This window comes from Lytechinus pictus, chromosome 6 (assembly GCF_037042905.1).
Source record: "Lytechinus pictus isolate F3 Inbred chromosome 6, Lp3.0, whole genome shotgun sequence".
NCBI lineage: Eukaryota > Metazoa > Echinodermata > Echinoidea > Temnopleuroida > Toxopneustidae > Lytechinus > Lytechinus pictus.
In genome coordinates this window covers 15533999-15561480 of record NC_087250.1, presented here as the reverse complement: position 1 = coordinate 15561480, position 27482 = coordinate 15533999, and the positions used below count along the sequence as shown (strand labels likewise).

At 37.4% G+C, this 27482-nt stretch overlaps 1 protein-coding gene across 2 annotated transcripts; it reads right to left on the bottom strand.

The window, feature by feature from the left end:
• Window positions 1-692: 692 nt before the first annotated feature.
• Window positions 693-26959, bottom strand: LOC129263236 (uncharacterized). 2 transcript variants are annotated; one of them, XM_064101036.1, is made up of 12 exons: window positions 25756-26959; window positions 16779-16835; window positions 12896-13213; window positions 11757-12065; window positions 10996-11328; window positions 10428-10736; window positions 9326-9658; window positions 8715-9023; window positions 7613-7945; window positions 6417-6752; window positions 5010-5171; window positions 693-4158 (listed from the first exon to the last, which is right to left on the bottom strand). In XM_064101036.1, the coding sequence occupies exons 1-11, from the start codon at window positions 25889-25891 to the stop codon at window positions 5023-5025; spliced, it is 2922 nt and encodes a 973-aa protein (XP_063957106.1). In that variant the 5' UTR covers window positions 25892-26959; the 3' UTR covers window positions 693-4158; window positions 5010-5022. The 2 variants fall into 2 exon arrangements, with proteins under 2 accessions (XP_063957106.1, XP_063957107.1); XM_064101037.1 differs by having other exon boundaries at window positions 5010-5168.
• Window positions 26960-27482: the final 523 nt, after the last annotated feature.

The following is a 27482-nucleotide window of genomic DNA, read 5'->3' as shown; positions in this document are numbered from 1 at the left end:
AGTTTAAATTAAACCCGACTTCAGAATACGGGCCTATGCATATTACAATGTCATGATCTCACAGCGCCCTCCCTCGGAGGATACTATAGGAAATACGCGTATAAACGGATTTGTCAGAGAAGCGCCACCGGATGCAGATCACCAACGCGTGCAAGATAATGGTGGCCTGATGACGTAAATGCATAAGGTCTAAAGCGAGAGATATATATTCGAAGAAATGCTTTTGCACCGTATACAGTCTGGCTAAAATCATGGAAATGGAGGGAGTAATAACATTAAAATTTACTTGAAAATGAAAACAAAAGCTTAGATTGCATTATCTAAAAACTTCACAATGAAGGGGGGGGGGGGGTAAAATACAAAATGTTTTAAAACAACCCTTATTCATACCACTCTTTCTTACCGTTAAATAAAATGATTAGGATTTACAATGTGAAAAACAGGCCCATAAACTAACTATGATCTAAAGACCTATCATTTCTAGTTACTGTTAAAAAATTCAAATTGATTATATACCATAATAAATTATGCAGATTTATACACATATATGGTATACATAACACTGGTGTAAGATTGATATTTTGCAAATGTGTTATTAATGTAGCTATGAACAGAATGTTCCTCATGATCTATGTACATGTATGTTATTTCCAAAGTCTTGAACAGTAGCAAAACGTACAGGGACACGTATCTAAAGAAAGAGAGAGAAAAAGAAGTTTTATTTACCATAATCGATAAAACAGTGGAGGGTAGCCCGGTTCAGTTAAAACAACTGTTTTACAATGGAGCCCTCCACGTATGAAAGAACATAAACATGATGAAATAAATAGCAGACTATATACATGGTAAATGAATAGATAACAGAACATTAATGAAACGAAAGTAAATAACATAAATCAAAACTGAAAACATAAACAAAAACATAAAGATAAACCGTAATTAAGTGCAGGTGGTATACTACCCCTCCCCCTCACTCCAATCAACGGCCTTATACTTCTCAAATCTTAAAATATAAGGCCGTATCTACTGAAAATAATAAAATACAAAACATCTTTTGATATGTTAGAATAATTTTGATTGGCGCATATATTCTTTTTTTTTTTTTTACGAGAGCGCCGTTAAAAACCAGACAACTCCCAAACTGAGCCAAGTTGTAAAGTGAGAGCATGTTGGTGAAAGTTTTGCAAAGTTTTTGAAGTTATTTGGGGACTTAAGAGCTTTTTACGGACAATGGTAATTTATTGAATATAGAATTTGCAGTGAATGAGAATTATTTTTTGAGGGGATTTAGGGTATGGTATATGTAAACGATTTTGGGCGGAATGTCTCGTATTATAAACAATCATGGGTCGTTTAATACAGATAATGGTTTCAAGTATTTTGGTGCATAGTCATTCCAAATTTTGTATACTAGTACTAGAATGTATTGTTGGTATTTAATCCTCGGTTCAACAGATTGCCAGTCAAGTGTAGTTAACAAAGAATATTGTGAAGTTGATTATTCAGTATTCAAAACCAACCGAGCATATCTATTCTGCAATTTTTGTAATCAGGTTATATTATTTTTCGAACAATTTCCCCACGCTGTACAACAATAGTCAATATATGACAACATTAGTACAAAGTATAACTGTCTCAAATGACTTCTCTTAATCAAATGTTTAATTTTTCTTATGCAAGCAATAGAACGTGATATTTTACAAGGAATGCACTGTACATGTAAAGACCAGCTTAATTGAGAGTCGAAAATGATTCCTAGGTATTTAATATTATCAACATGCTCCTAAGTTGTATTCTCAAATTTTAATGTGATTGTTTTATTTTGTATTTACGTTTATTACTGAGAATCAAAATTTTAGTCTTTTGTGGGTGTAAATAGATGCGATCAATATTGAGTCATTTCGCAATTAAGTCCAGATCGTATTGCAAATTTCTTTGTAATATGCTAATCATTGTATTCTAGCTATTAAAGAGAGTAGTATCGTCTGCAAACAAACATAATTGTATCGTTCTTATATAGGGATAAGGTTCCTAAATCGTTGACATATAAACAAAAAATCAGGGGCCCAAGTATGGACCCTTGAGGGACACCTGTTTTCACATTTAAAAAGGAACTTGTTGCTCCTTTCATTATAACACATTGTTGTCTTTCAGTCAAATACATCTTAAACCATAGTAGTTCAGATTCTTTTATACCATAGTAATACATCTTGTCAAGTATCAAATCTTCATCGAACGCCTTCTGTAGGTCTAAGAACAGACCCCTATTATTCGACCAGAGTTCATTTTATTAAAAATAAAATCAACTATTTCTGTCAAACAGGTAGATGTTGAATGAAGAGTCCAGAATCCACTGCTGACGATCACATAGAAGGTCTTTTTATTTTGATTAGCATAAAGTTGTTGCTGGACTGTTTTTTTTTCTAATATTTTAGATAGTGTCGGTTGGTCTGTAATACTTTGGTTCAAAAGTACCTCCTTTGTGAATTGGTGTTATTTTCGCTTTCTTGAATTCTTTTGGAATTCGACAGGTTCGGAGCGACTTATTAAATAATTTTGTAAGCAGTTTGGCGATATGAAGAGCATATATTTTCAACAATTTTAGATGCAGATCATCAACCCCAGATGCCTTTTTTTAAATATCAATATTTTGCAGTTATTCTAGTACAAACTCTTATTTTATTTCTTAAAAAACGAAACGTTCGGTTGGGAACAACGTATTCATACTATTAACTTTTTTGGCAGCAACCTGAATACCTTGTGCTAGGTTCGTTGCAAATTCATTAAATAACTTATATTCAAATTTCAAAAATAATATTTTCGTCTGTAATCAATACGTCATCTTTAACTATCTTCACTTCTCCTATTTCTTTTTTAATTGATAAAAATGTTTAGTATTCGCCAATTTTGGCAAACATCAGTTCCGCATTTCTTCAATTCGTTTTGGTATAAATTCATTTTTAGTCTTTTATTCAGATTATAAAATATTTGCTGTATTGCAGGAATGTTAAAAATAATTCCCAGCATAGAAGGTTTTGGGTTTATAGAGTAATCCCGTTGTCTAGCTGACATGATGAAGTCATCATTGATCCATGGTACACCTAGCCTATAATCTAGGCGGAGGCTGCAGTTATTGTCTTTGCTGTTATGCTGAACGCAAGCGATGCGTCTGATCTGGCAAAGACTACGCATTGTGGCTGCGTTAGGCTATGGTGCAGCTGTTTGTTCACGACGAACTGAAACGTACGGGGCGTGTTTATCACTTACTTTCATAAAGATAGATTTAAAGTTGTTCCGAAGATTTTCAGATTCAGTCCAATCGATTTATTCAATTTTTCATTGGATTTTTCCTCATCAAAATTTCTGAATAATCATAATTTGCTTACAAGAGGTTTCAACAGTGAAGCCTTTCCATGTAATACAAGATAGACCAAAGAATAGTCACTGATTCCTAGTGTTTGAACTCCTGATTTTAAACAGGGTATTGTATCTGAAACCAATAATAAGTAAATACGTTTTTTGCTATGGGGTGAAATGCGAGTATAATAATTTATGATTTGACGCATAATTATTAAACTTATTACGAAACTCGTTTACTTTATTTGATAAACGGTTGCTTGTCATCATATTGCAATTAAAATCCCCTAAAACAGCAACATTGTTTGTAATAGAAAATAAATAATCAAAATTTTGTTCGAGTTTAATGAAGAAATATGTTACATCACTGGGCGGTCTTCTATATAATGCTCCAACAAAAATGGAACTGCTTTTGGTGCCATTTTATTATTAACCACATCAGTTCAATCTCCTCACATTCTAAATCTCCCTATCTTACATAATATATGTTAATCTTAATGTAGCAACCACCCCTCCCCTTCCAGTTGATACTCTGTGTTTACCCAAAAATGTCTACACAGGTATAAGAAAGAATGAAAGAAAGCAAGATAGAAACATTCTTAGGTAAACCATTTATATGATTTCCGCCACTTCAGACCAATGTGATGGCCTTTTGTTCCAGCCTCTTCGTAAGTGTTCTCGATATCATTGTATTCAGCATAAATGTTGTGTGGTGCTTGTATGGTAGCAACGGTGCACGGGCTAACGTTAATTTCCGTAGATCGTTGGTCATCCTTAATTCACTGCTTAAATTTGATGTAACTGAGAAGACAAAACGAATGATAATCTATGATATATGTATCGACATCTTTTAGCTTCCAAAGTGGATGACAACTATTGAACATCACTTTATTCACTAACTTCTTTATTCAAAGAATGCATTTAAGTCATTGATATAATTGATCCATGCACGTATTATTCAATTATATCCATTCACTTATTCATTAAATTATGTATTAAATTTTGCATTCGCTAATGTTTAATCATAAATAAACTAATATGAAAATGCATCAGTGGCATTTAGCCCATTTTTCATGTTCATTCACATGCCTACTTTTTATCAGAAACAGTATAGGCCTACTTTTGCTACTGATGTTGCAGCTCTTCGCGTAAGCTAATCAATTAAAAGGGCATACGAACCAACAGCTTCTAATAGCGCCACCTCAAATTATCAAAATCGTATCTGGATAGGTTCATTACCAATTATGGAACCTTCTGGGAAGTTGAGTCTTACGATATAGGCCCGGAAAACACACCACTACTCAATACATTCAAATCACAATGAGTGCATTACCAAGTAGCAAAACAGGTACCTTTTCTCTCAAAACCATCTTCGTTTCTCTACACGTGTAAAACTATCGGCCAATTTATCCTCTAGTTATCTCAAAATGTATATTTCAAGCCTAGCTCTCTTTAACACTCAATCAATGAGAGACAACATATAATCAATTCTTTTTCCGTTCGCTCCCCTTTAAAAAATCAGGCAAGGACGTATTTTAGAGCTTCAAGATCAAGGCTTAAGGACGAGACGCCTGAGGCCAAAACTAAGAACTGAAGCAGCTAGCTAATCGGGGGTGTCCGAGTTCCTCCAATGAAACATGCGTGTTACTTACCTCAAAACAAGTACTAAATTAGAAGGAAAAGGAGCGCAGTTACGACAGTAAAGGCCAGTTTCCAGTCACCGCATTCTGTACAGTTCACACTCGGGCAGGCAGATGTCGCTGTTGCTGGCGGGATTTCAGTGATATCAGTTCCATCTGGCATGTCTGGCACTGCTGAAGGCAAACAAGGTCATATTGAGAGTTGTATTGATCTGACTCATCTAGCCACGAAATGGTATTAATAAAATATTTGAGGCATTTTATGTACAACTTTACCTGGGTGCCTTCTTAGTCTAGCCTTACCAATTATACCTGCTGCTAAGTATTAGCATACTTTCGCAATTAATACGCAGACGCTTTCTACAACGCATCAATTTCTTTGAAAATGCAAGTCAAATGACAATGGACATCTGAGAGGTTTTTGTCGAAAGTTGGTAGACCGGGAAGGGAAAGAAGATTTTCTGAAGATTCGTACTGGACGAAAAATTAAAAATATGTCGATTGTCCAGAATGCAGTACTGACCGCATAGAAACGTTGTTAGAGCTAACAATGCGCTAACAGAGGCCATGTTACAATCGGTAATGTTGCGGCGATGCCTAATGTTACAATAATGCATTACTTACACATTGAAATAAATGTTTTGACTTCACAATCCGAAAGATGTGACTGGGATAGTGGGATTACTGTTAGCGCTCCGTTAGGCTAACAACGTTTTTGTGCGGCCGGCACAGGACGATACTGCTACTTTGATTAACCGATATTCGACAAAGGCTGTTTTTTGTTATTAAAAGTATATTGGCAAAAGATTATCGGCTTTAAAAAACACTCGTCTGCGTGGTGATTATAGCATTTTAACAGAAAAATTACTCACTATATTTTTTAATGAATTATTTAAAGTTTGATATTTCATTACTGAATTACAAATTAATTTTATCCCGACGGGTAAAACTGTAAATCAAATATCTGAGGCCCGTTTCACAAATCTTGTTATAATATCAAATTTGCTATGACAGTTTAAAACTACCAAAATCGTTCTGATTGGCTGATAGCATACTGGTACAGATGATTGGGCAAAGCATGAATGTCATGGGACCCAGTTGTTGCACATATGAATTCTATGCAATGGTGGGTTAACATTTGGCTTATTATACTTGTAAGTGCTTCAGTTGACTGAGTAAATAGCAAAATATAGCCTTTGGACAAGTTCTCTGCTTGTCATGCCAAAACATGGTTCGAAAATAGACTAAAGCAGAGTGCACTAATTGCAGTGATCGCCAGACCGAGCCACGGCGCTCATCCCCGCTCATTGCACGATTGATCTACGCTTTCAGGCGAATCCATATAGGCCGTGTTAAGGGACATAACAGCACCAAGAACCTTGGCTAAAGGCTAAGCAAATTAAAACATAACACACGTACCTGCTGGAGAAATCACCTTCGTCACAGGCCCGATGGTCCTGAATGATAACACAGGCCGTCGTGGACCGTCTTCACCGGATAAGCAATTAATGACCGAAACTGCAACTAGATAATCGGTATCCGCCTCGAGGTGCCCGATGTAAAACTCGAGCTCGCTGCCAACCGGTACGAACCCGACACTGAACCACAGTTCGTTGTCATCGTCGACGACCTTCTTGAGGTTGATATCGTTACCGCAGACAGGACCATCCCCGTGGTGTTCGCTACTCCACTCAAAGACCACGTGTGACGTTGAAAGATTGGTCAGAATAGGGGCTGTCGTCAAAGTCGGAAGTTCTATAAAATGATGGAAACCGGTAGCAAATAATAGGAAGCTTTTAAAGCCCGATATTTTTATTCCATTCTTGAAGTTTTAATCATTTTCGGATAAAATGAACGTGTATTTCATCACGAAATCACGTCGCAAACTTCATAATAAAGATTTCAAAAATAGATCAATGAGAGGGGTTTCCACAGGGGCATCTGACAGCAACTTAACCAAACGATATCATTGATAATGATAGCGATATCTTAATGATGATGAAGGACGTGTTGCGAGTGGTGATGGCGATTTAAAAAAAACGTTCAGTGGCGTAATGGTGGAAAAAGAATCAGAGGTAGCACTTCAGATCGGCGCATGGTGACAAAACGTAGCCAGCGAAGGGTTCAGCGAGTTAAGATTTTTGCCATTTGAAAATATAAATATTATTTTGCGATATATTTCGACATACTGTCAAATAGCAAGAAATAATCTTATCCTAACATTTGCCTTGCCTTTTCATTACCTTTCTCCTTTTTCTTTTCTTGGTTGTAGAGTGTTTGGCGGACCAGTTCCCCTATAATTCCGTCATCTTCATACACCAGTGGTAATTTTTTTTTTGCCAATTCCTTGGCATTATTTTCTGGTCGGTGTTTTAAAAATCTTTTCGTCAGTTACGAATAACCTTATCTAAGGAATGGCGACCCTCTCTTGTGCTAAATGATATATCCCTACGTGGTACCCTAACCTAAGAACATGTTCAAGTTGTGCGTAAAGTCGCAAGTAACTTCAAAGATGGCATAATATTAGTACCCACTACTAAACCAACACCATATCATTTTACCGAGATTTTGGCAGGAAGGAATTTATATAGTCCTAATTTTTTTGATAAACTCACCAATTGTGGAAGTCGTCAGATATAATAACGACCCTTCCCCAACTTGAATAATCCTTGCACCATCGCACAATATAGGTCTTACCGAGACCTGATAGTCCATAGACGGTTTTAAGCCGGTTAGGTTGAAGACACGCTGTTCCGCAGACTCTGGACCCGGTTCCAATGGTACGAGACCCGCTGTCATCCAAGGCGTGACGTCATCCCCTAGACCCCTCTTATCAATTGCATAGCCGCACGTAGGTCCATCGCCGATGTATTCATCTTGCCATAGGATAGTAGCATAGGTTGTTCCCGATGCTGTTGTGTTAGGGTGTTGGTTCAAGCTGGGCAAAACTTATAAATGAAATGGAAAGTAAAATTGAATTAGTATCATCCATATTACTACACGTCAATTACACGATCGAGGGTATCAGAAAGAATTTAACACATAGCCGAGGGGCTTTTGGACTGTTTCTTCAAAGGTTAGGAAGAGTCAGCAGTTATTCCATATACCCGAGCAAAGTTACGTGTCTACTTTTCATACTATCCTCATCTGAAAACCATGACCGGTCAATCATGGTCATTAGTAGCAGTCATTAGCAAATTTGTTAATAACTGGAATAAATGACCAGTCATGTGATATATTTCAGCCAATCAGGATCCATATAACAATTTTATAACCGGGCATATGTCCCCAAACCATCAGGGGGGAAATAGCAGTCGTCAAGAAATTCTGTCGGAGGGAGAAGAGGATGGGAGTGGATGGTTTGTTGCGTAATGTGTATAATTTAGGGAACCACTGAAAATCCCCACGGGGGGTAGTTCACTGGAACATATTGGCCCGTATTCAGGCGTCAGTTTAACTAAGAAATATCTTGGGAAGCCAAACATGTTAACTTTGTGTACATTGTTTACTAGTACATCTCATGTTTGCTTTGCTCTTTCCCTATTCTTAAATAGCGACGACGCCGTTTCCACACAATCACGAATGATTTGGGACTCAAATGTGCATATAAACTGAACCCCTGTTATCAGAGATGCATGTCACAATTGGCTATCTATAATTAAATCACAGCTTAAGATCAGAGTTTAAATTAAACCTGTCAAGGAACAACTAACTTACCATAATTCTGTGTTGGCACGGACAGTTCGGGGTTTGTTCCCCCTTCTTTCCCCGAGCAGTGGAAAAGACGGACACTTATACCATAGCTGGTCCCTGCGTCCAGTCGGTCAATCACAAATTGGTAGTAGGATACATCTTCTTCCACGGGGACAAAACCGACACTCGACCACGATGTCGACGAAGGAGACTTGAGATAGACGTTGGACCCGCAGACTGGACCGTCACCATTGTAATCAAGATTCCATTCAACATGAATATACGAGTTTGTAACGTTGACTTCTTCAGGTGCATTCTTCAGAGTTGGCAATACTAAATAAGAGAGAGATTCAGGGAGTTCATTCTTATTTTTTATTTCCAGATGTTTTGCACCTTTGTTAAGTTACAGTCGTTTTTACCTTTGTATATTTGCATTGGCCTATCATGTTTTGAAGTTTAATGTGGCCATTTTTACTGGTGAAAAGATTATCATTATTATTATTATTATTATTATCATTATTATTATTATTATTATTATCATTATTATTATTACAATAATAAATATGATCACATTAGCCTTTTACCGAAACTGTGGCAGAGGTAACTAATAGGCCGATAATGTTTTATAAGCTTACCGATTGTGGAAGTCGTTAGAAACAATAACGGCCCTTCTCCAACTTGAATAATCCTTGCACCATCGCACAAGATAGGTCTTACTGAGACCTGGTAGTCCATAGACGGTTCTAAGCCAGTTAGGTTGAAGACACGCTGTTCTCCTGACTGTCGACCTGGTTCCAATGGCACAAGACCCGCTGTCATCCAAGGCGTGGCGTTACCCCCAAGACCACTCTTATCGATTGCATAACCGCACGTAGGTCCATCGCCGATGTATTCATCTTGCCATAGGACAGTAGCATAGGTTGTTCCCGATGCTGTTGTGTTAGGGTGTTGGTTCAAGCTGGGCAAAACTTATAAATGAAATGGAAAGTAAAATTAAATTAATATCATCCATATTACTACACGTCATTTACACGATCGAGGGTATCAGAAAGAGTTTAACACATAGCCGAGGGACTTTTGGACTGTTTCTTCAAAGGCTAGGAAGAGTCAGCAGTTATTCCATATACCCGAGCAAAGTTACGTGTCTACTTTTCATACTATCCTCATCTGAAAACCATGACCGGTCAATCATGGTCATTAGTAGCAGTCATTAGCAAATTTGTTAATAACTGGAATAAATGACCAGTCATGTGATATATTTCAGCCAATCAAGATCCATATAACAATTTTATAACCGGGCATATGTCCCCAAACCATCAGGGGGGAAATAGCAGTCGTCAATAAATTCTGTCGGAGGGAGAAGAGGATGGGAGTGGATGGTTTGTTGCGTAATGTGTATAATTTAGGGAACCACTGAAAATCCCCACGGGGGGTAGTTCACTGGAACATATTGGCCCGTATTCAGACGTCAGTTTAACCAAGAAATATCTTGGGAAGCCAAACATGTTAAATTTGTGTACATTGTTTACTAGTACATCTCATGTTTGCTTTGCTCTTTCCTAATTCTTAAATATCGACGACGCCGTTTCCACACAATCACGAATGATTTGGGACTCAAATGTGCTGATAAACTGAACCCCTGTTATCAGAGATGCATGTCACAATTGGCTATCTATAATTAAATCACAGCTTTAGATCAGAGTTTTAATTAAGCCTGTCAAGGAACAACTAACTTACCATAATTCTGTGTTGGCACGGACAGTTCGGGGTTTGCTGCCCCTTCTTTCCCCGAGCAGTGGAAAAGACGGACACTTATACCATAGCTGGTCCCTGCGTCCAGTCTGTCAATCACGAATTGGTAGTAGGATTTATCTTCTTCCACGGGAACAAAACCGACACTCGACCACGATGTCGACGTAGGATATTGGAGATAGACGTTGGAACCGCATACTGGGCCGTCGCCATTGTAATTAAGATTCCATCCCACCGAAATATACGAGTTTGTAACGTTAAATACTTCAGATGCATTCTTCAGAGTTGGCAAGACTAAATAAGAGAGAAATTCAGGTAATTCATTCATTTTTATTTTCTTTATTTCCAGATTTTTTGCACCTTTGCTAAATTACAGTCGTTTTTACCTTTGTATCTTTGTATTGGCCTATCATGCTTTAATTTTAATGTGGCCAGTTTTACTGGTGAAAAGATTATCATTATTATTGTTACAATAATAAATATGACCACATTAGCCTTTTACCGAAACTGTGGCAGAGGTAACTAATAGGCCGATAATGTTTGATAAGCTTACCGATTGTGGAAGTCGTTAGAAACAATAATGGCCCTTCTCCAACTTGAATAGTCCTTGCGCCATCGCAAAAGATAGGTCTTACTGAGACCTGGTAGTCCATAGACGGTTCTAAGCAAGTTAGGTTGAAGACACGCTGTTCTCCTGACTGTCGTCCCGGTTCCAATGGCACAAAACCCGCTGTCTTCCAAGGCGTGACATCATCTCCTATACACCTCCTGTCGATTGCATAGCCGCACGTTGGGCCATCGCCGACGTATTCATCTTGCCACAGGATAGTAGCATAGGTTGTTCCCGATGCTTTTGTACTAGGCAGTTGGTACAAGCTAGGCAAAACTAGTAAATGAAATTAACAAGAAAATTTATTTTTACTTCCTTTTCAAAATATTATACTAATAACATTGACATGATTGAAGACATTAGTAAGAATTGAACACAATAACCGAGGGCTTTTGGCATGTTTCAAAGGTTATACCTCAGTCACATTCCAGTGCGATTAGGTTTACGGTGTAGACCTTTCTTCGATGTTTTGGGCCATTTTGGACGGGCCAGTCGGTCTTGTCCGCCCTCATCTCATTCAGGATAGGAGAGAGCTGGTATAGTTCTTACGCTCTGTCCTTATTTCTGAAGTCAGTGTCTTTCTTATATATCAAACCTGTATTAGATATTTATGTCACAACTTGCTATCCATAATTAAAACACAACATTAGACCAAATCAAATCCGATTTCGGAAAACAGACCATTATGCACATACTATACTCACCATAATTCTGTGTTGACGCGGATAGTGTGGGGCTTGCTGCCCCTTCTTTCTCCAAGCAATGGAGAAGATGGACACTTATACTATATGTGGTCCCAGCGTCCAGTCGGTCAATCACGAATTGGTAGTAGGGTACATCTTCTTCCACGTGAACAAAACCGACACTCGACCACGATGTCGACGTAGGATATTGGAGATAGACGTTGGACCCGCAGACTGGACCGTCACCATTGTAATTAAGATGCCATTGAACCTGAATATACGAGTTCGTAACGTTGACTACTTCGGGTGCATTTTTCAGAGTTGGCAAGCCTAAATGAATGAGAAATTCAGGTTAGTTATCTAGTTTTGTGTGGTTGGTTAAAAAAAAACATGCATTTAATCGAAGTGATATAAATACAGCTAAAATACTAGTTCGTTATTTTCTCGTCACTGATTTGAGAACAATAGGGTGTTTTCGCAATTGTAACGGGGACGGATCCAAGGACAGAGTAAATGTATTGAAAATGCCCGTCACGTCAAACGATAAAGAACAGCTGGGAGGCTTGTCGAAAATTGGTGAAACGGCAAGGAGCTGACGAAAACTTGCAAAATAATGTAGTTTGTCTAGGGTCCAGGATGAAACTGTTTTGATTCTTCTGTTTTCGACAAAGACTGATTGATTATGTTTTGTCATGAAGGGAGTTTGGCAATACATTTTTTTTAAGTTCTCGAATCCGTCGAAACGCCCTATTATGTTTCTCTGGTAAAAACATACAAACGAACTTTTACTCGTACCCGTCGTATAGCATGTTCATTCGAAATGATTTGGTCCGATTTGGGGAAAATGAACACCGAATTTTCGTGCTCGGTCGCTTTCCAGCCTTGCTCAATTACAATCGCCCCCCCCTGTATCTTTTCATTGGCATACCATATGTTTACAGGTTTAAAGTGGCCAGTTTCAAAGAGCGCATTTTCTGGTCCTTATGCTACTATGCTTATTATACAATCGTCCGTTTACTGGAATAATTTATCCTGTTTATAGCAAGCGTATATGCGGTTTTGTGTGATAAAATGCCTGCACAAATTTAGACAAGAGTTTAAATCAAATCCAACTTCGCAATACGGACCAATACGCACAAGGGGCGGGGAAATCAACTTACCATAATTCTGTGTTGACGCGGATAGTTCGGGGCTTGCTGCCCCTTCTTTCCCCGAGCAATGGAGAAGACGTACACTAATACCATATGTGGTCCCAGCGTCCAGTCGGTCAATCACGAATTGGTAGTAGGATACATCTTCTTCAACGGGAACAAAACCGACACTCAACCACGATGTCGACAGAGGATGTTGGACATAGACGTTGGACCCACAGACTGGACCGTCACCAGTGTAATTAAGATTCCATCCCACTGAAATAAACGAGTTCGCAACGCTGACTAATTCGGGTGCATTCTTCAGAGTGGGCAGAGTTGGCAAGGCTAAATAAATGAGAAATTCGGGTCATTTATCCTTTTTTTTACTTTTCAGAGTTGTGGAAAAATATTTGAAAACATGTCAATGCATGGTCACGAGGGTGTCTTGTTTGAAAAAAAAAAACATGCAAATATTGGCCCCTCGAAATTTTTGGCCCATCATGCTATTGGCATAGTCATTTTTAATACGACAGAATTGAAGATTGTGTTTAAGTTTATCCAATTTTAATTGTCATTAAAACTTTAATCATCTTTGCTGGCTGAATAAAATGAGTGTTGCTGTTGCATGTCTGTGGTCTATATCATGGTTGTTCCACTTTATATGTTTGTCATTTTGCCTCCGACGAAGATTCTGCTAGGATCGAAAGCTTAATATGCCCCTTTTGACTCTAAATGAAATAAAAGAAGGAAAAACCTAATAGTATAAAAATCATGCAACCTTGCTATAATTCTTTCGAGTTAGGTATGCTTTAAATTATGATAATTATTGTCGAAATCGCAGTCAGATCTATCATTATTATTACTTTCATCATCATGTTTAGATTCATTTTTATTATTTTCATCCTATAATCATTATCATTATTACTATCATCATTATTATTATCATATTTGTTATTAATGTAATTATCAATTGTTATTATAATCATTAGTCATTATTACATTACCAGTGCCATTGTCAACATTTTTTCCTCATTAATGTTTTCTTTGCTGTGATGATAACAGTGATAACTACAATTCGTGACACTGCTATAATCCACTAACTATATGCTGCTGCTGCTGACTAGTAGTATAGGCCATTATCGTCCTTGAATATACACAACAATTAGAAAATGTATAATCACTTACATGAAAAACAATTGAAAGTACAAAATTGCTTGAAAAAGCCTTGAAATTTCAGGCCCCAAATCCTCAATGACAAGACCAAGGCCCTTTCAAGGTTCAAGGCTTTGATTAAAGCGCCTTAAGCGTAAGGCCAAGGCCGGGCATTACGGCACCATGCACAACACTGTTGTAAAGTAAGAAAGTGTGAGGGGAGGAGGATCACTGGTGGATCCAGGGGGGGGCAAAGCAGGCCCGTGTCCCCCTCCCCTCTTTGACAGGCACAATTAAAATTTGTAATGCAACTTAATGCCATTAGAATATAAGTTAGCCACCCCCCTTGAAAGTGAAGACTTTTTTTTTACTTGTCAAAATTGTTCTCGGAAAATGTGCCCCCCCCCCTTGGAAAATCCTGGATCCACCCCTGAGAAGGGTAATACAAGGTTGATGCCCAAGAAAGGTTAAACACTACAAGCCTTGCATCCCGCTTATTGATTTTCCATTTATTCAGACCTTCCAGAAAAAAAAGACATGAAGTGAACCCAACAATCAAGCTCTCGGTCATTTGACCCTCTTTCATCCAGGCGGTGGGGAATCCCCACCATGACATGTAATTTTAGCATTTGGGGAATCCCAACATTTTTTTTTTGTTTTTTTTTATACAGGCTAGCCCTTCATGCCCTTCCAATATCAAGTATTGTTCTGCCAACGGGCCCTGTCTAAAAAGATTTTAAAAAACATTAAAATATACACAATAAATTACTGAGTAGAATCTTACATAATGAACATATCTTTAAATACATTCCATTTTCCATCAATATCTCCAAACACTACAAGCCTTGCATCCCGTTTATTGAGTTTCCATTTATTCAGACCTTCCAGAAAAAAAAAAGACGTGAACCCATCTATCAAGCTCTCGGCCATTTGACCCTCTTTCATCTAGGCGGTGGGGAATCCCCACCATGACATGTAATTTTAGCATTTGGGGAATCCCACCATTTTTTTTTATTTGTTTTTTTTATACAGGCTAGCCCTTCATGCCCTTCCAATATCAAGTATTGTTCTGCCAAGGGGCCCTGTCTAAACAGATTAAAAAAACCATTAAAATATACACAATCAATTACTAAGTAGAATCTTACATAATGAACATATTTTTAAATACATTCCATTTTCCATCAATATCTCGAAACACTACAAGTCTTGCATCCCGCTTATTGAGTTTCCATTTATTCAGACCTTCCAGAAAAAAAAGACATGAACCCATCAATCAAGCTCTCGGTCATTTGACCCTCTTTCATCTAGGCGGTGGGGAATCCCCACCATGACATGTAATTTTAGCATTTGGGGAATCCCTCCATTTTTTTTGTATTTGGACTTTTTTATACAGTGTAGCCCTTTATGCCCTTTCAATATCGAGTATTGGTCTGCCAAGGGGCCCTGTCTATCAGATTAATAAAAAACATTAAAATATACACAATAAATAACAAAGTAGAATCTTACACAATGAACATATTTTTAAATACAGTAAATTTGCCATCAATATCTCCAAATGCAAAGACATTATGCCAGTCTGTTAGTCCACCTTTCTCCTTAAAACCATCACGATTGAAATATCGAAATGGACGAAATAGATTACTCTTTGGAGTAATGCTGGGTACCTTTTTCGATTTGGTATAAACATAAACCAATGACGTCAGACGTGGGTTTATCATCATTTCATACTATTAGTAATAATGCTACATTTGCTACTTCTATATAATCATTATTATAACTATTATTATCATTATTAAACTGTAAAAACGCTGTTTAAAATCTAAGCGGGATGTTTATGCCAGTCAGTCTAACAACTATTGTTAAAGTTTTGATCATTTTGTTTAAAAGTGCATGCGTGTCATCAATCTTCAATGAAATGTTGACGGAAATCCCATAAAAGAGCCAAATAAAATAGAGCTATCTTATTTGATCAGTTTATAGCCTTATTGCAATTGATACTGATATACAGAAAAAAAATGTTTTTCAATATTTTTTTACATCACCTTTGATATTTCTCTCTCTCTCTCTCTTGACCATTCTCTTGTTTTATGCATTTTTAAAGATATTTTTCTCTGCTGGCCACTGTGCCTATTCAGTAAAATTCATTAGAACCATTTGATGTTCCACGATTTCCTGGGGCAGTAAAAAAAAATTACAGTTGACCTTTCTATATCCAGCTAAACATTCATTAACTACAGATTTAAGTGGCAACATTAGCAAAATTACTTGTTCCTTGGGAGTTACGATTCCCATATCTATTTCCTTTCCTTAAGAGTTATATTGGTTTGGGCATGGGCGAAAATCCCAGGGGGGACGTACGTGTCCCCTCTGCTCGAAATAGTAGGGGGACACAATATTAAATGTCCCCCTACTATTTTTGTGTCTTTTATGATAAAAAAAAAACATCTTTCAAATGGAAATAATACATGTATTTTGGACGACATGACCTTACTTTTTGGGTGACAACCTTCTTTTATTTTCTTTTTTTTTTGCTTGTCAAATTTGTTTTGGTCGAAAAACACCTAACATTTGGCGTGATAACCTTTTTTGTTTCTTTCTTTCTTTTGCTTGTCAAATTTTCCATCCCCTAAGCTCCCTACCTTTGGGGAGAGATTTCCGCCCTTGGGTTTGGGAGGGGGTTCTAAAAATAGAAATCTAAACTGGAGGTATTATGCACAGTTATCATAAATGTCACCCTAAACAAGATGAACATACTCACTTGGATTGCTATCATTGCTACCTTTCCAGTAGAAATATGAGATCACAGCCGAGTACACTAAAGAAAACAATGAGATATGAGACAAAGGTTTGTTTGTTTTTTATTCTTACCACCTAGCAGATTGAAAAAAAAATTATTAAACACAGTTTAACACAGAAACACTAAATACTGTATGTAATCATAGTGTCTATAAAGTATGTTTAAGCTGAAGAATATCCCCAAAAGGCACACTGCAAAAACTCAGGTGTTGATTTAACCATGGACCTACTAGAATAGGTCCATGATTTAACACCGGTCCGGAATCTATAAATATATTTCCACACCAGAGAAGTATTGAAACAACACCAGTTTAGAATCAAACCGATGCTGTTTGTAATACTAATTGGTGTTGTATAAACACCTATCTGGTGTTAGACCAAAACCAAACTGGTGTTGTTAAACACTTCTCTGGTGTGGACATATAGATTCCGGGCTGGTGTTAAAACAACGCCGGTGTTTTTGCAGTGCACTTGAAAAATCATGGAATTGGATCCCGTAATTTGAATGATGATTCCAGTGAAAAATGAGGCTAATGACGACTTTTTAGCACGTGTGAAACTAAACTAGAATCACGAAGGCTAATCACAATCACGAATTCAAATTCTACTCCTGATGTGAATTCCAGTAAAGTTTCACTCAAATTACCGTGCGAATTTTGCGTGTGAAAGGCTTGACCTCCAAAACATCTTTTGGGGGCGGAGCTTACATGACCATTTAAGCACTTCCGTAGATAATGCAATTGTCATGCAGTCACCTAGTTTTTATTTGCGATGCAATGCTTTGATTGACAAGTCATCAAGGTCACATACCGCCAGGGACCTGAGAAGCGGGGGTGCTGGGGGTGCTGCGTGTATTATTTTCCATAGGCAGCACCCCCACGAAATTAGGTTCCCCCTGTATTTTTTTAAATATGTTATAATGTACATAATTATCACATCAGACAATCGCAAATCATTTATATAGTCTTTCACATATTCCAATAACATCCCTCCTATATTAAACGCGACTCAATCAAGCTCCAGCGGGGCAGCCACTCCGATACAGACGAAGTCGCGCGCAATACGTGATACACACTGGGGTGGTTGAAACTTCCAGGTTTTATGTCGAATCAAGTGAGCGCGCGCCCGACCGCCCGTGTATTGTATACAAAAATTACAAGTTACAAGTAAAAATTACAAGTAATAGAAATCAAATTTCACAGTCTTTTTCGCCCTGCCCCATGGCCCTACGGGCTGGGAAGCGGGGGTGTTCGGGGTGAAGCAACACCAAAATTTGGGGGTGCTGCGTGTGTTATTTTCTATATATATAGGCAGCGCACCTCCTGGAAATCTAGTGGTAGGTATGATAAATGACAGAGATGTAATGAAAATGAACGACGTTTTGTAGAACCCCCCCCCCCCCCCACTTCAGAATTTTCTGACACATTACTTGAAATAGTGTTTAAATTCACTCTCTTTCAGATCGGAATATCAAATGTTTTCTGCTTGCGCTTCGCGCTCGCATTATTGATTTTTATCATAAAAAATGTATTTAGAATGCCCGGATACTATATAGGTCTAACTCTAAACACGCGCACGCATGTTTTATTCAGATACGCAGCTTCACCAGCTTGATTTTGGGGGGGGGGGTACTCCGGGCTGAAAATATTTATATCAAATACATTTTATTAAAATAAATACATTTTATCAAAATCTGATAACGATTAGTTAAGTTATTTAATTCTAAAGTTTAGCAATATTTTATGAAAATGGTGATATGCATGTCGTCATGAATATTTAATAGGTGGGCTGATGCTGTCACATCCCCACTATCCTAGCTGTTCCTTGTGGAATCAAAATTGTTTCATTTTTTTCATACCAGAATGAATGATATGTCTCCCTTATAATGAAATAAGTTGCAGCAAAGAATATCTAATGGACTAAATCAGTTGTCAATTCAACTGTTTTGGTTCTTGAAAGGAAAATATTGAATAAACCTAATTTTATATAATAAAATACAAGAGAACAAGTGGGGAATAATGCTAATCTTTAAAATGCAATAACTGTGATTCCTTGTCTGATTTTGATCAAATCTTTATTCTTATGTTCGTCTGAGTTTTCTTTATCTGTTCAAACCATTTTACATTCAGTGTGGAGTTTCAGATCAGAATATCAAAAATTTTCTGCTCGCGCTTCGCGCTCACATTATTAATTTAAGAATATATCCAATTACCCATCATTTTCTTGATTTACAAAACATGAATGGAATGTCCCGTTTTCAGGTCTGAAATCTCAATTTTGTTTCCGCTCGCGCTTTGCGCTCGCATCAATTATATAGTTATATACATATCCTGTTCATGATTAGAAAAGTGCATAAGATGTCTCGTTTTTAGGTTTGAAATCTCATTTTTATTTCCGCTCGCGCTTCGCGCTTGCATCAATTGTATAGTTTTATACTTATACTCATCATGATTAGAAAAGTACTTAGAATCTCTCGTTTTTTTTGGTCTGAAATCTCAATTTTGTTTCCGCTCGCGCTTCGCGCTCGCATCAATTGTAAATATACCTATCCTGCTCATAATTAAAAACGTGCTTAAAATGTCCAGTATTTAGGTCGGAATGTCAAATTTTTCAGCTCGCATTATTTGATTGTTGATATATGTATCGTCTTCATGGGTAACTGCAAAACAGTCCTTATAACACGTCCCTTTCGATCAGGCCAGAGCGTATATAAAAAAATATCTGCTCGCGCTCACAATTATTATTTGTTACATACGCATCTTGGACCACAAACATTGCTCAAAATGTTCAATTTTCAGGACAAAATACATGAAATTTCCACAAAAAATAGCTCGCGCTTCGCGCTCGAATTATCTAATTATATATTTATGTTCTTTTATAAGAAGAATGCATAGAAGGACTGTCATATATATGTATATTTATATATATATATATTTATATATATATATATATATATATATATATATATATATATATATATATATGTGTGTGTGTGTGTGTGTAATTATGTTAAACTCAATTGTGTCTGTCCCCCCCCCCCCCCCCACCTCTGAGGAGAGATTTCAGCACCCCCACTGAAAAAATCGTTCCCAGGTCCCTGCATACCGCCTTCACTCGGGAATTCGAATTTAAATCACGGTTTTCGAGTGAACGTGTGAAAGGTCTGATGATTCTAAAGACGAATAATAATAATACATGAGATTTGTATAGCACACTGTCCATCTTGATGCTCAAGGCGCTTCAGAGCAGAGCAACAAAAACTATTTACATATAATTCACGTCTTTACAATAAGTCAATGTCTATCCAAAGTATTCTTAAACAGGTATCTTTTCAGGTTGCCCTTGTGGTCACTAAAGTCTGGGTTTTCAAACTTTATGGAAGATAGTTCCACAGGTTGGGCCCTGCATGCGCAAAGATCCGTTCCCCGCATAAACTGGAATTGTAAGAGATTGGATGATGAGGATCGTAAATTTCTTGAGGGTTGGTAATTATGCATCAAAGACTTATTGTAACTGGTGGAAGTTCCATTGACTATATGAAAAATCAAAGAAGGATTTTAAAGACTTAAGGGGCAACGAGTGAAGAGTTTCAATAGGGGTGATGTGGCGGTGCTTGCTAGATAGAGTTAAAATACGCGCACCTGCATTTTGCAACCTTTGCAATTTCCCTCGTTGAGAATCTGGTAAGTTGTAAAGGAGGCCCGAATCGTGAAGAAATGACTGAATTTACAATTTTCTCTGTTGAGATATTTTCTTATGAAGCCAATCTTGCGCAATATAGACGGGTCAATATATGGTTTGACCCGGAACAATTGCAACAAATGATTTTTCAACTGTTTCTGGCAGTATTTGACATCAGGAATAACATACTAAAAATCTACCAAAATCCGCACATGGGAAAGTAATTATTTCTAAGATGGCGTCCAAGATGGCCGCCATTCACTGAAAATGGATATAACTCAATCATTATCCACCCTAGAATCCTATGTAGATTCATATTCCATGGTCCAGTGGGTAAAAGAATTTATTGATGCAAGTTAGAGTGAATATTAGCACTCCAGTGTACCAGGAATATCCAAGATGGCGCCCAATGGCTGCCGTAGGATAAAAAATACAAAATTCATCTAGTACTTACTTTAGTGGCTTTAATTTGGTTTTTGTTCAATGGTTTTGATGGTGAAGTGGTACATCGGGACAAGTAACAAGGACTGTCTGGTGTGTCCAAAAATCGAAGATGGCTTCCAAATGGAGTTTAAAATTGCTGTTAATATTTAAAATGGACATAGCTCATATCATATCCACCTGAGAGATATGATTTTGGTTTGACCATGGTTTCAACGCTCAAATAATACATTGGGACAAGTAACAAGGACAGTCAGTGGTCCAGTATGCTAAAAAAAAAACAAGATGGCTTAAAAAATGGAAATAAAAAATGCTATTGCTATTTAAAAAAAACCCCAACATAGTTTGTTCAATATCCGGGAATATGAGTTTTGTGCCTATACCTTGGTAAATGGTTCAAAATAATACATTGGGATAGGTTACAAGGACGATAGGTGGTCAAGTATGTCCAAAAGTCCACAGTGGCTAAAAATAGTATAAATTAGCCGCTGGTATTTACAAATAGACACAGTTCATGTAATATCCGTCAAGGGCATATGATTTTGATGTCTATACCATGGTTTTAAAAGTCAGAAAATTAGTTACAATTAGTCAGTGGTTCATTGTGTCGAAAATCCAAAATGGCTTCCAAAAAATCGGAGCCTAAAATGACTGCTGTTTCTTTAAAAATGGACATAGTTCATTTAAAATCCACCAAGGAGATATGATTTTGGTGTCTACACTATGGTGTCATGGTTAAAATAATACGTTTGGACTGGTTACATATAGGCAGTTGTCCAGTTTGCCTTAAAAATCCGAGAGGGTTTTCAAAAAGGCATCTAAAACGACTCATATCACTCAATAATTGTCAGAGTTCTACCATATCTATCTGTAAGAAATAATGTTGATGTCTAAATTGTGGTATGAAGGGTCAAATATTACATTCGGACAAGTAGCAAGAATGGTTAGTATTCCATTTTTTTTTAAATCCATGGCGGATTCTAAAATTTCATCAAAATGGGTGTTGTTACCAACTCATGAAACAATATGATAACTTATCCATATACTGTACATTTGAATGTAGGCACCAATATTATTTCTCACAGGTGGATATTGTATGAACTATATCCATTTTAAGTAACAGCATTCACTTCAGAACCCATTATTTTGTTAAAGCCAACTTCGATTTTAAGGCAAAATGCATATTCTGCATATCATGGTAAACAGTCCCAAAGTATTCTTTACCCTTGGAACCCTAGTGTAGACACCAAAATAATATCCCCAAGGTGTATTTGTAATGTTCTATATCCATGGGTGTCGATCACGGGGGGGGGGGGTGGGGGGGATATATCCCCCCCAATATTTCAAGTGGGGGGGATGGCCTGTATTATCATCCCCCCCAATAATTTAAGGTAGAAAATTTATAATAATGATGATGAAAAAATGTAAAGGTTTGATCATGATGATTATAGTATGCCATCAATCAGTTTGTTTCCCTCGCAATTTGTGTATATTGTTATTAAATAAAAACATTCTTTTCCAGGACTTTTAAACAGATGGGTGGAGGTTCAAGATGAAAAAGAATGAAATGTTTACGTATATGATATTTTGTAACACATGACATAAAAGGACCCCGACGAAAAACAACTTTTGTTGATAGGGTGTTCCATCCCACCAGTGGTAATATGATCATATTCTTACAATTTTTTAATAAGTGAGATCAATTAATGGTTTCAGAAAGAATAATCATTCATTTCTCTCTAAAGCGTATCTTCGGATATGAACATCGGATTTTTTTTTCATGTTATTCTTGTTATTGTTATGGACTTGAATAACTAAACTTGATTGGCTCTTTCTTATTTTGGCAAAAAGAAATCTCTTTTGAGTTTGGAAAGGGATGACAGTTTTGCATTCTATATGAGCACACTCATGCGGTACGCAAATTTCATTTTAACACATATATTAGCTGATATTACACACTGATGGTTCAAGAAAATGTTGGAGAAATATCATAACATGACAATTGAGTTTTGATTGTTTTTATTTTATGCACTTATAAAGCATTTAAATCATGTTAAAATCCAGGTTAAAATCGTCTGAGGAATGACTGTAAGCCCGATGGCGCACGAGAAGCCACACAGTTTGTAATTTGTGCTAGTCTTAATTTGTCCGAATCTGCATTTTATCATCATGCATTAAGAAAAAAAAAAGATATCGCCAGTCGGGTTAGATTTAAGAGAGAAGTTGTATACATCATGTCCAATAAACAGATCACTTTGTACATGGTCCAGACAATTTTTGTCATTTTTTCTTTCGTATGAGTTTAGAATAGGCTTACTTGTAACACAAATTGAATTTTCAAAAAAAAATTAAGTACAGTACACTGCAATGAAAGAATTTCCAAGAACACAGTGGCGTAACTACGGGGGGGGGGGGGGCATGGGGGCACATGCCCCCCAATCGGCTGGCCAAAAAAAAAAACGGGAAAGAGGAGAAAGGAAGAGAAACGTAGTGCGAATGAAGAAATTATTGTTCATTATAATGTTATATTATCATAATGTTATGTTATAATACATAAGAAACATTTTTTTCATAACTTTATTTTGCTCAGGCCTAGATTTCTTCATTGTTCCCGGTACTCGCATTGTCTGTTTAACGTTTTTAAGTCAATATACACCAAATATATTTCCTCGCACTTCGACTTATTATTGTTTTATGTAGTGACATATGGTTCTTTTTTGCCCCATTTTAAGGTGTTAATATAAAACATTTCCTGTCCGTGCTTACGTTCGCACTAGTAGATTGGTGAGATATGACTGCTCTTCATGAATTCCTAAAAATCAGTCCTTAAAATGTCCCTTTTTCCGATCTGAATATCAAAATTTTTCGATCGCATCATTTGTTTAGTGAAATACGTATCGTATGGTCTTAGTGAATTCTTACAAACAGGCCTTAGAATGCCTCTCTTCAGGTCTGAATATCCTAAATTTTCAGCTCGCGCTTTGCGCTCGCAATATTTGATGAGTGAGATGCGTATTATCATGATTACAATGACTACAAAAAGTGCTTCATGTGTTTAGATGTAGCAAAATCAGCAAGCGCTTTGCACTCGCATTAGATGACTATGGTGAGATATGTATACTCTTAATGGATTCCTAAAATATAGTCCTTAACATGTCCTTGTTTGGGGTAAATATTTACAAAAATTTCAGCTCGCGCTTCGCGCTCGCATTGTTTGTTTAGCGAGACGGGTATGTATCATGATTACAAAAATTTGCTTATAATGTCCTTTTTCGGTCTGCATATCAAAAATTTTCAGCTCGCGCTTCGCGCTCGCATTATTTGAGCAGTGAGATACATATCCGTTTAATGGCACTGTCCTTAAAATATCCCTATTAGGTCAGTATACCTGGCAACTGAGCGCGCTTCGCGCGCTCACTAAGTGACTCAAAAATTTTGCTGGTACCCCCCCCCCAATGCCGTGACTCACGGTACGCCACTGCATGCAAGAACACCATGCATATCAACCACTCCCAAATGTCCTAACTTGTGATTTTAGTGGGGGTAATGTTGAAAGATCCCCATCCACAAGAACATTTGTGTCAATCATCCCCCCCAACCAAGAATACCGATCGACACCCATGTCTATATCCACTTTTAAGTAAGAAGAGTAATTTAAGACCCCCATTTTTTATCAGCGGTCATCTTATAGAATCAATTTTTGGAAGCCATAATGGATTTTTGGTCATACCAGGCCACTGACTGGCCTTAAAACTTGTCCCAGTTATATCATTGTGACCCATGGAACCAGTGGTTAGACACCAAAATCGCACCCTCAGGCCGATATGAAATAAGCTATGTCCGTTTTAAGTAACAGCAGTAAATTTAGAATCAATTTTTGGAAGCCAACTTTGATTTTTTTACAAATCAGGAGACTGACCGTCCTTGTTACTTTCCCTAATGTATTAATTGACTCTTGAAACCAGTGGACTAGACACCAAAATTACACTTCCCAGGCCGATATGAAATGAGATTTGTCTGCTTTAAGTACCAGCAGCCTATTTTTAAGATCAATTTTTTGGAGTCACCTTCGATTTTTTGACATATCAGATCACTGACTGTCCTTGTAACTTGCCCCAATGTATTATTTGACCCATTTAACCATGGTATAGACACAAAAACCATTATGTCCCAGGCGGATATGAAATGAACTATGTCCCTTTTAATTGTCAACAGCCATTTAAAATTCCACTTTTGGAAGCCATCTTTGATTTTGGACACACCAGACCACTGGCTGTCCTTGTAACTTGTTCCAATCCAATGTACTATACTTCACCCTAAAAACCATTGTATGAAAACCAACTTAAAGCCACTTCGATGAATTGTGGATTTCCCGCCAACGGCAGCCATTTTGTGCGCCATCTTGGATCTTGGATTTGCCAGGTACACTGGAGGGCTTATAATTCACATTAGCCTGTATCAACGATTTTTTTCCCTAGACCATGGAATATGAACCGAAATATGATTCTAGGGTGGATAGTGAGTCAGTTGTATCCATTTCCAGTGAATGGCGGCCATCTTGGACGCCATCTTGAAAATAACCACTTTCCCGGATGCGGATTTCGGTAGATTTTTAGTATATTATTCCTGAGGTCGAATAGTAAAAGAAAACCGTTGAAAAATCATTTGTTGCAATTTGTTCCGGGTAAGGGTATTTTTGGTCGTATATTGACCCGTCTACAATTGATAACGAACTGATCTGAATTGAATTCAATGATGATTCAAGATTCACGTGTGAAAAGGCCCTTACTCAAAGCCTGGTATATTTGTATACTCACCGCTTAGAAGTATAACAAAAACCACACACGCCACACCTGCAAAACTCATTACATACTTGTATAATCTTCGGTCCAAGCGGGATAGTGTGATAGTTTTATCACGACACACAGCAGCAGCTGCTTTTCCAGAATTCATATTGCTCAGTGAATTATCTTCCACAGTCGAAGTCAACTTTATCTTTTTCTAATTGTTTAATTGTACTATATCAATACCCGCTGATATACACTCATACTCACGGCTATTCACATAATGATTATGAAATTGTGATGCGTTATTGTTGCAGTAATTGTGATACAATGGATTGCGATATCGCGGAGCCGGGATTCCCCATTGCCACCCATGGTGTAAAAAGCGGTAGCGGCCAAGCAGAAGGTCATACCAGGTGTCTAGTTTTCTGTAAGAGATTTTTTTCTTAAGGTAATAAACATATTCGATGCAAATGGATTGAAATTTCAGTAGAAAAAAAAAGGGACAGGATGAGGAGGAGGGTAAGGGAACGCAGTGTAATAACCGTTACAGCACTGTAAAATACATAGGGATTTGTTTTTGCTTACACATGTTAGAGGCGTACCTATATATAGGGTTCCAGAACAGAGGATAGGTCTTGTACTGTCCTGTCTCTTGTTTTGTCTTGTCTTCTATGTCTTGTCATTACCTCTCTCTTTCTGCTTTTTCTTCTGTCTTGCGCAACATATTTCCTTCACAGCGAAGACCTCTTTGTGTGAATAGCTTTGCATTTGTTCAGTGATGATTATGTTTACATCAATATGATTTCGACCTTTTTGTTCCTTCTCTTTTTTTTCTTTTCCTGTATATATACGCATATATGAATAAGTCCACTACATTTTCTTTATTTCCAAGGGGATGCACACTTTACAAGCTTTGCTTTTTAGTGGACCCCCCTAATTTCCATTAATGCTCAATGCTATACTGGTTTTTTTTTGTATTTTTTTACGAAGTAAGAATGCTCGTCCAAAATTGTACTTGAATTGTACTACTTTATATTACTTTGTCTTATGTTTTGAATGGAAATGGAATAAAGAATTGAATTGAATTGAAATATGTATTGTCAAATGACTGTCATGATAAAGAAAAACAAAGAAGTCTTTGTCGAAAATTGGTGAATCAAAACAAAGGTTTCGTCCTTGGCTCTCGATCGTCTGGACAAACGACGTAATTTGCAATAGTAGGTCAGCTCCGATACTTCGGGCGAAACTGCTGTTCACCAACTTGTGGCAAAGACTCTTAGCAGTTCTTTGTCATTTTGAAGGCCGCGGAAGCGGGGGACTGGGTGGGCTTCAGCCCCCCCCCCCCCCTGTGTACAAAAATGTAACAATTTTCATCTGATTTTTTTTGCATGGTAACCACCCACCCACCCCCCCCCCCCCCCGCCCCCACCACTTCCAAAATCGTTCGGCTTCCACTATATTTACTGAGTTCTTGCATCCGTACATGCATCATTGCGGAATGAAAACTCTCTGGCCCGTATTCTGAAGTCAGGTTTAACTTCGACAATGGTCTAACTCTGTGCTAAAATTATGGGAAGGCAAAAGTATCAAAATTTTTATTAAGTTGTATGTTTCTTATGTTTATTGTGCTCTTTCCTGATTCATCGATGGTGAAGACAATCATCTATCTATACTTCCTGGACAATTATGAATGATTTGAGAGCCAAATGAGCTGAAATATGATATCTCTACCGTTAGTGATTTATGTAACAATTGGC

What these genes read in the sequence shown, in the direction of transcription:
- LOC129263236 (XM_064101036.1), bottom strand. Translation starts at nt 25,891, where the DNA reads ATGAATTCTGGAAAAGCAGCTGCTGCTGTGTGTCGTGATAAAACTATC. An exon ending in TTTTGTTATACTTCTAAGCG is followed by an intron (nt 16,836 to 25,755) that starts GTGAGTATACAA and finishes TGTTTTCTTTAG; the next exon opens with TGTACTCGGCTGTGATCTCA. An exon ending in CGCGTCAACACAGAATTATG is followed by an intron (nt 11,329 to 11,756) that starts GTGAGTATAGTA and finishes TTCATTTACTAG; the next exon opens with TTTTGCCTAGCTTGTACCAA.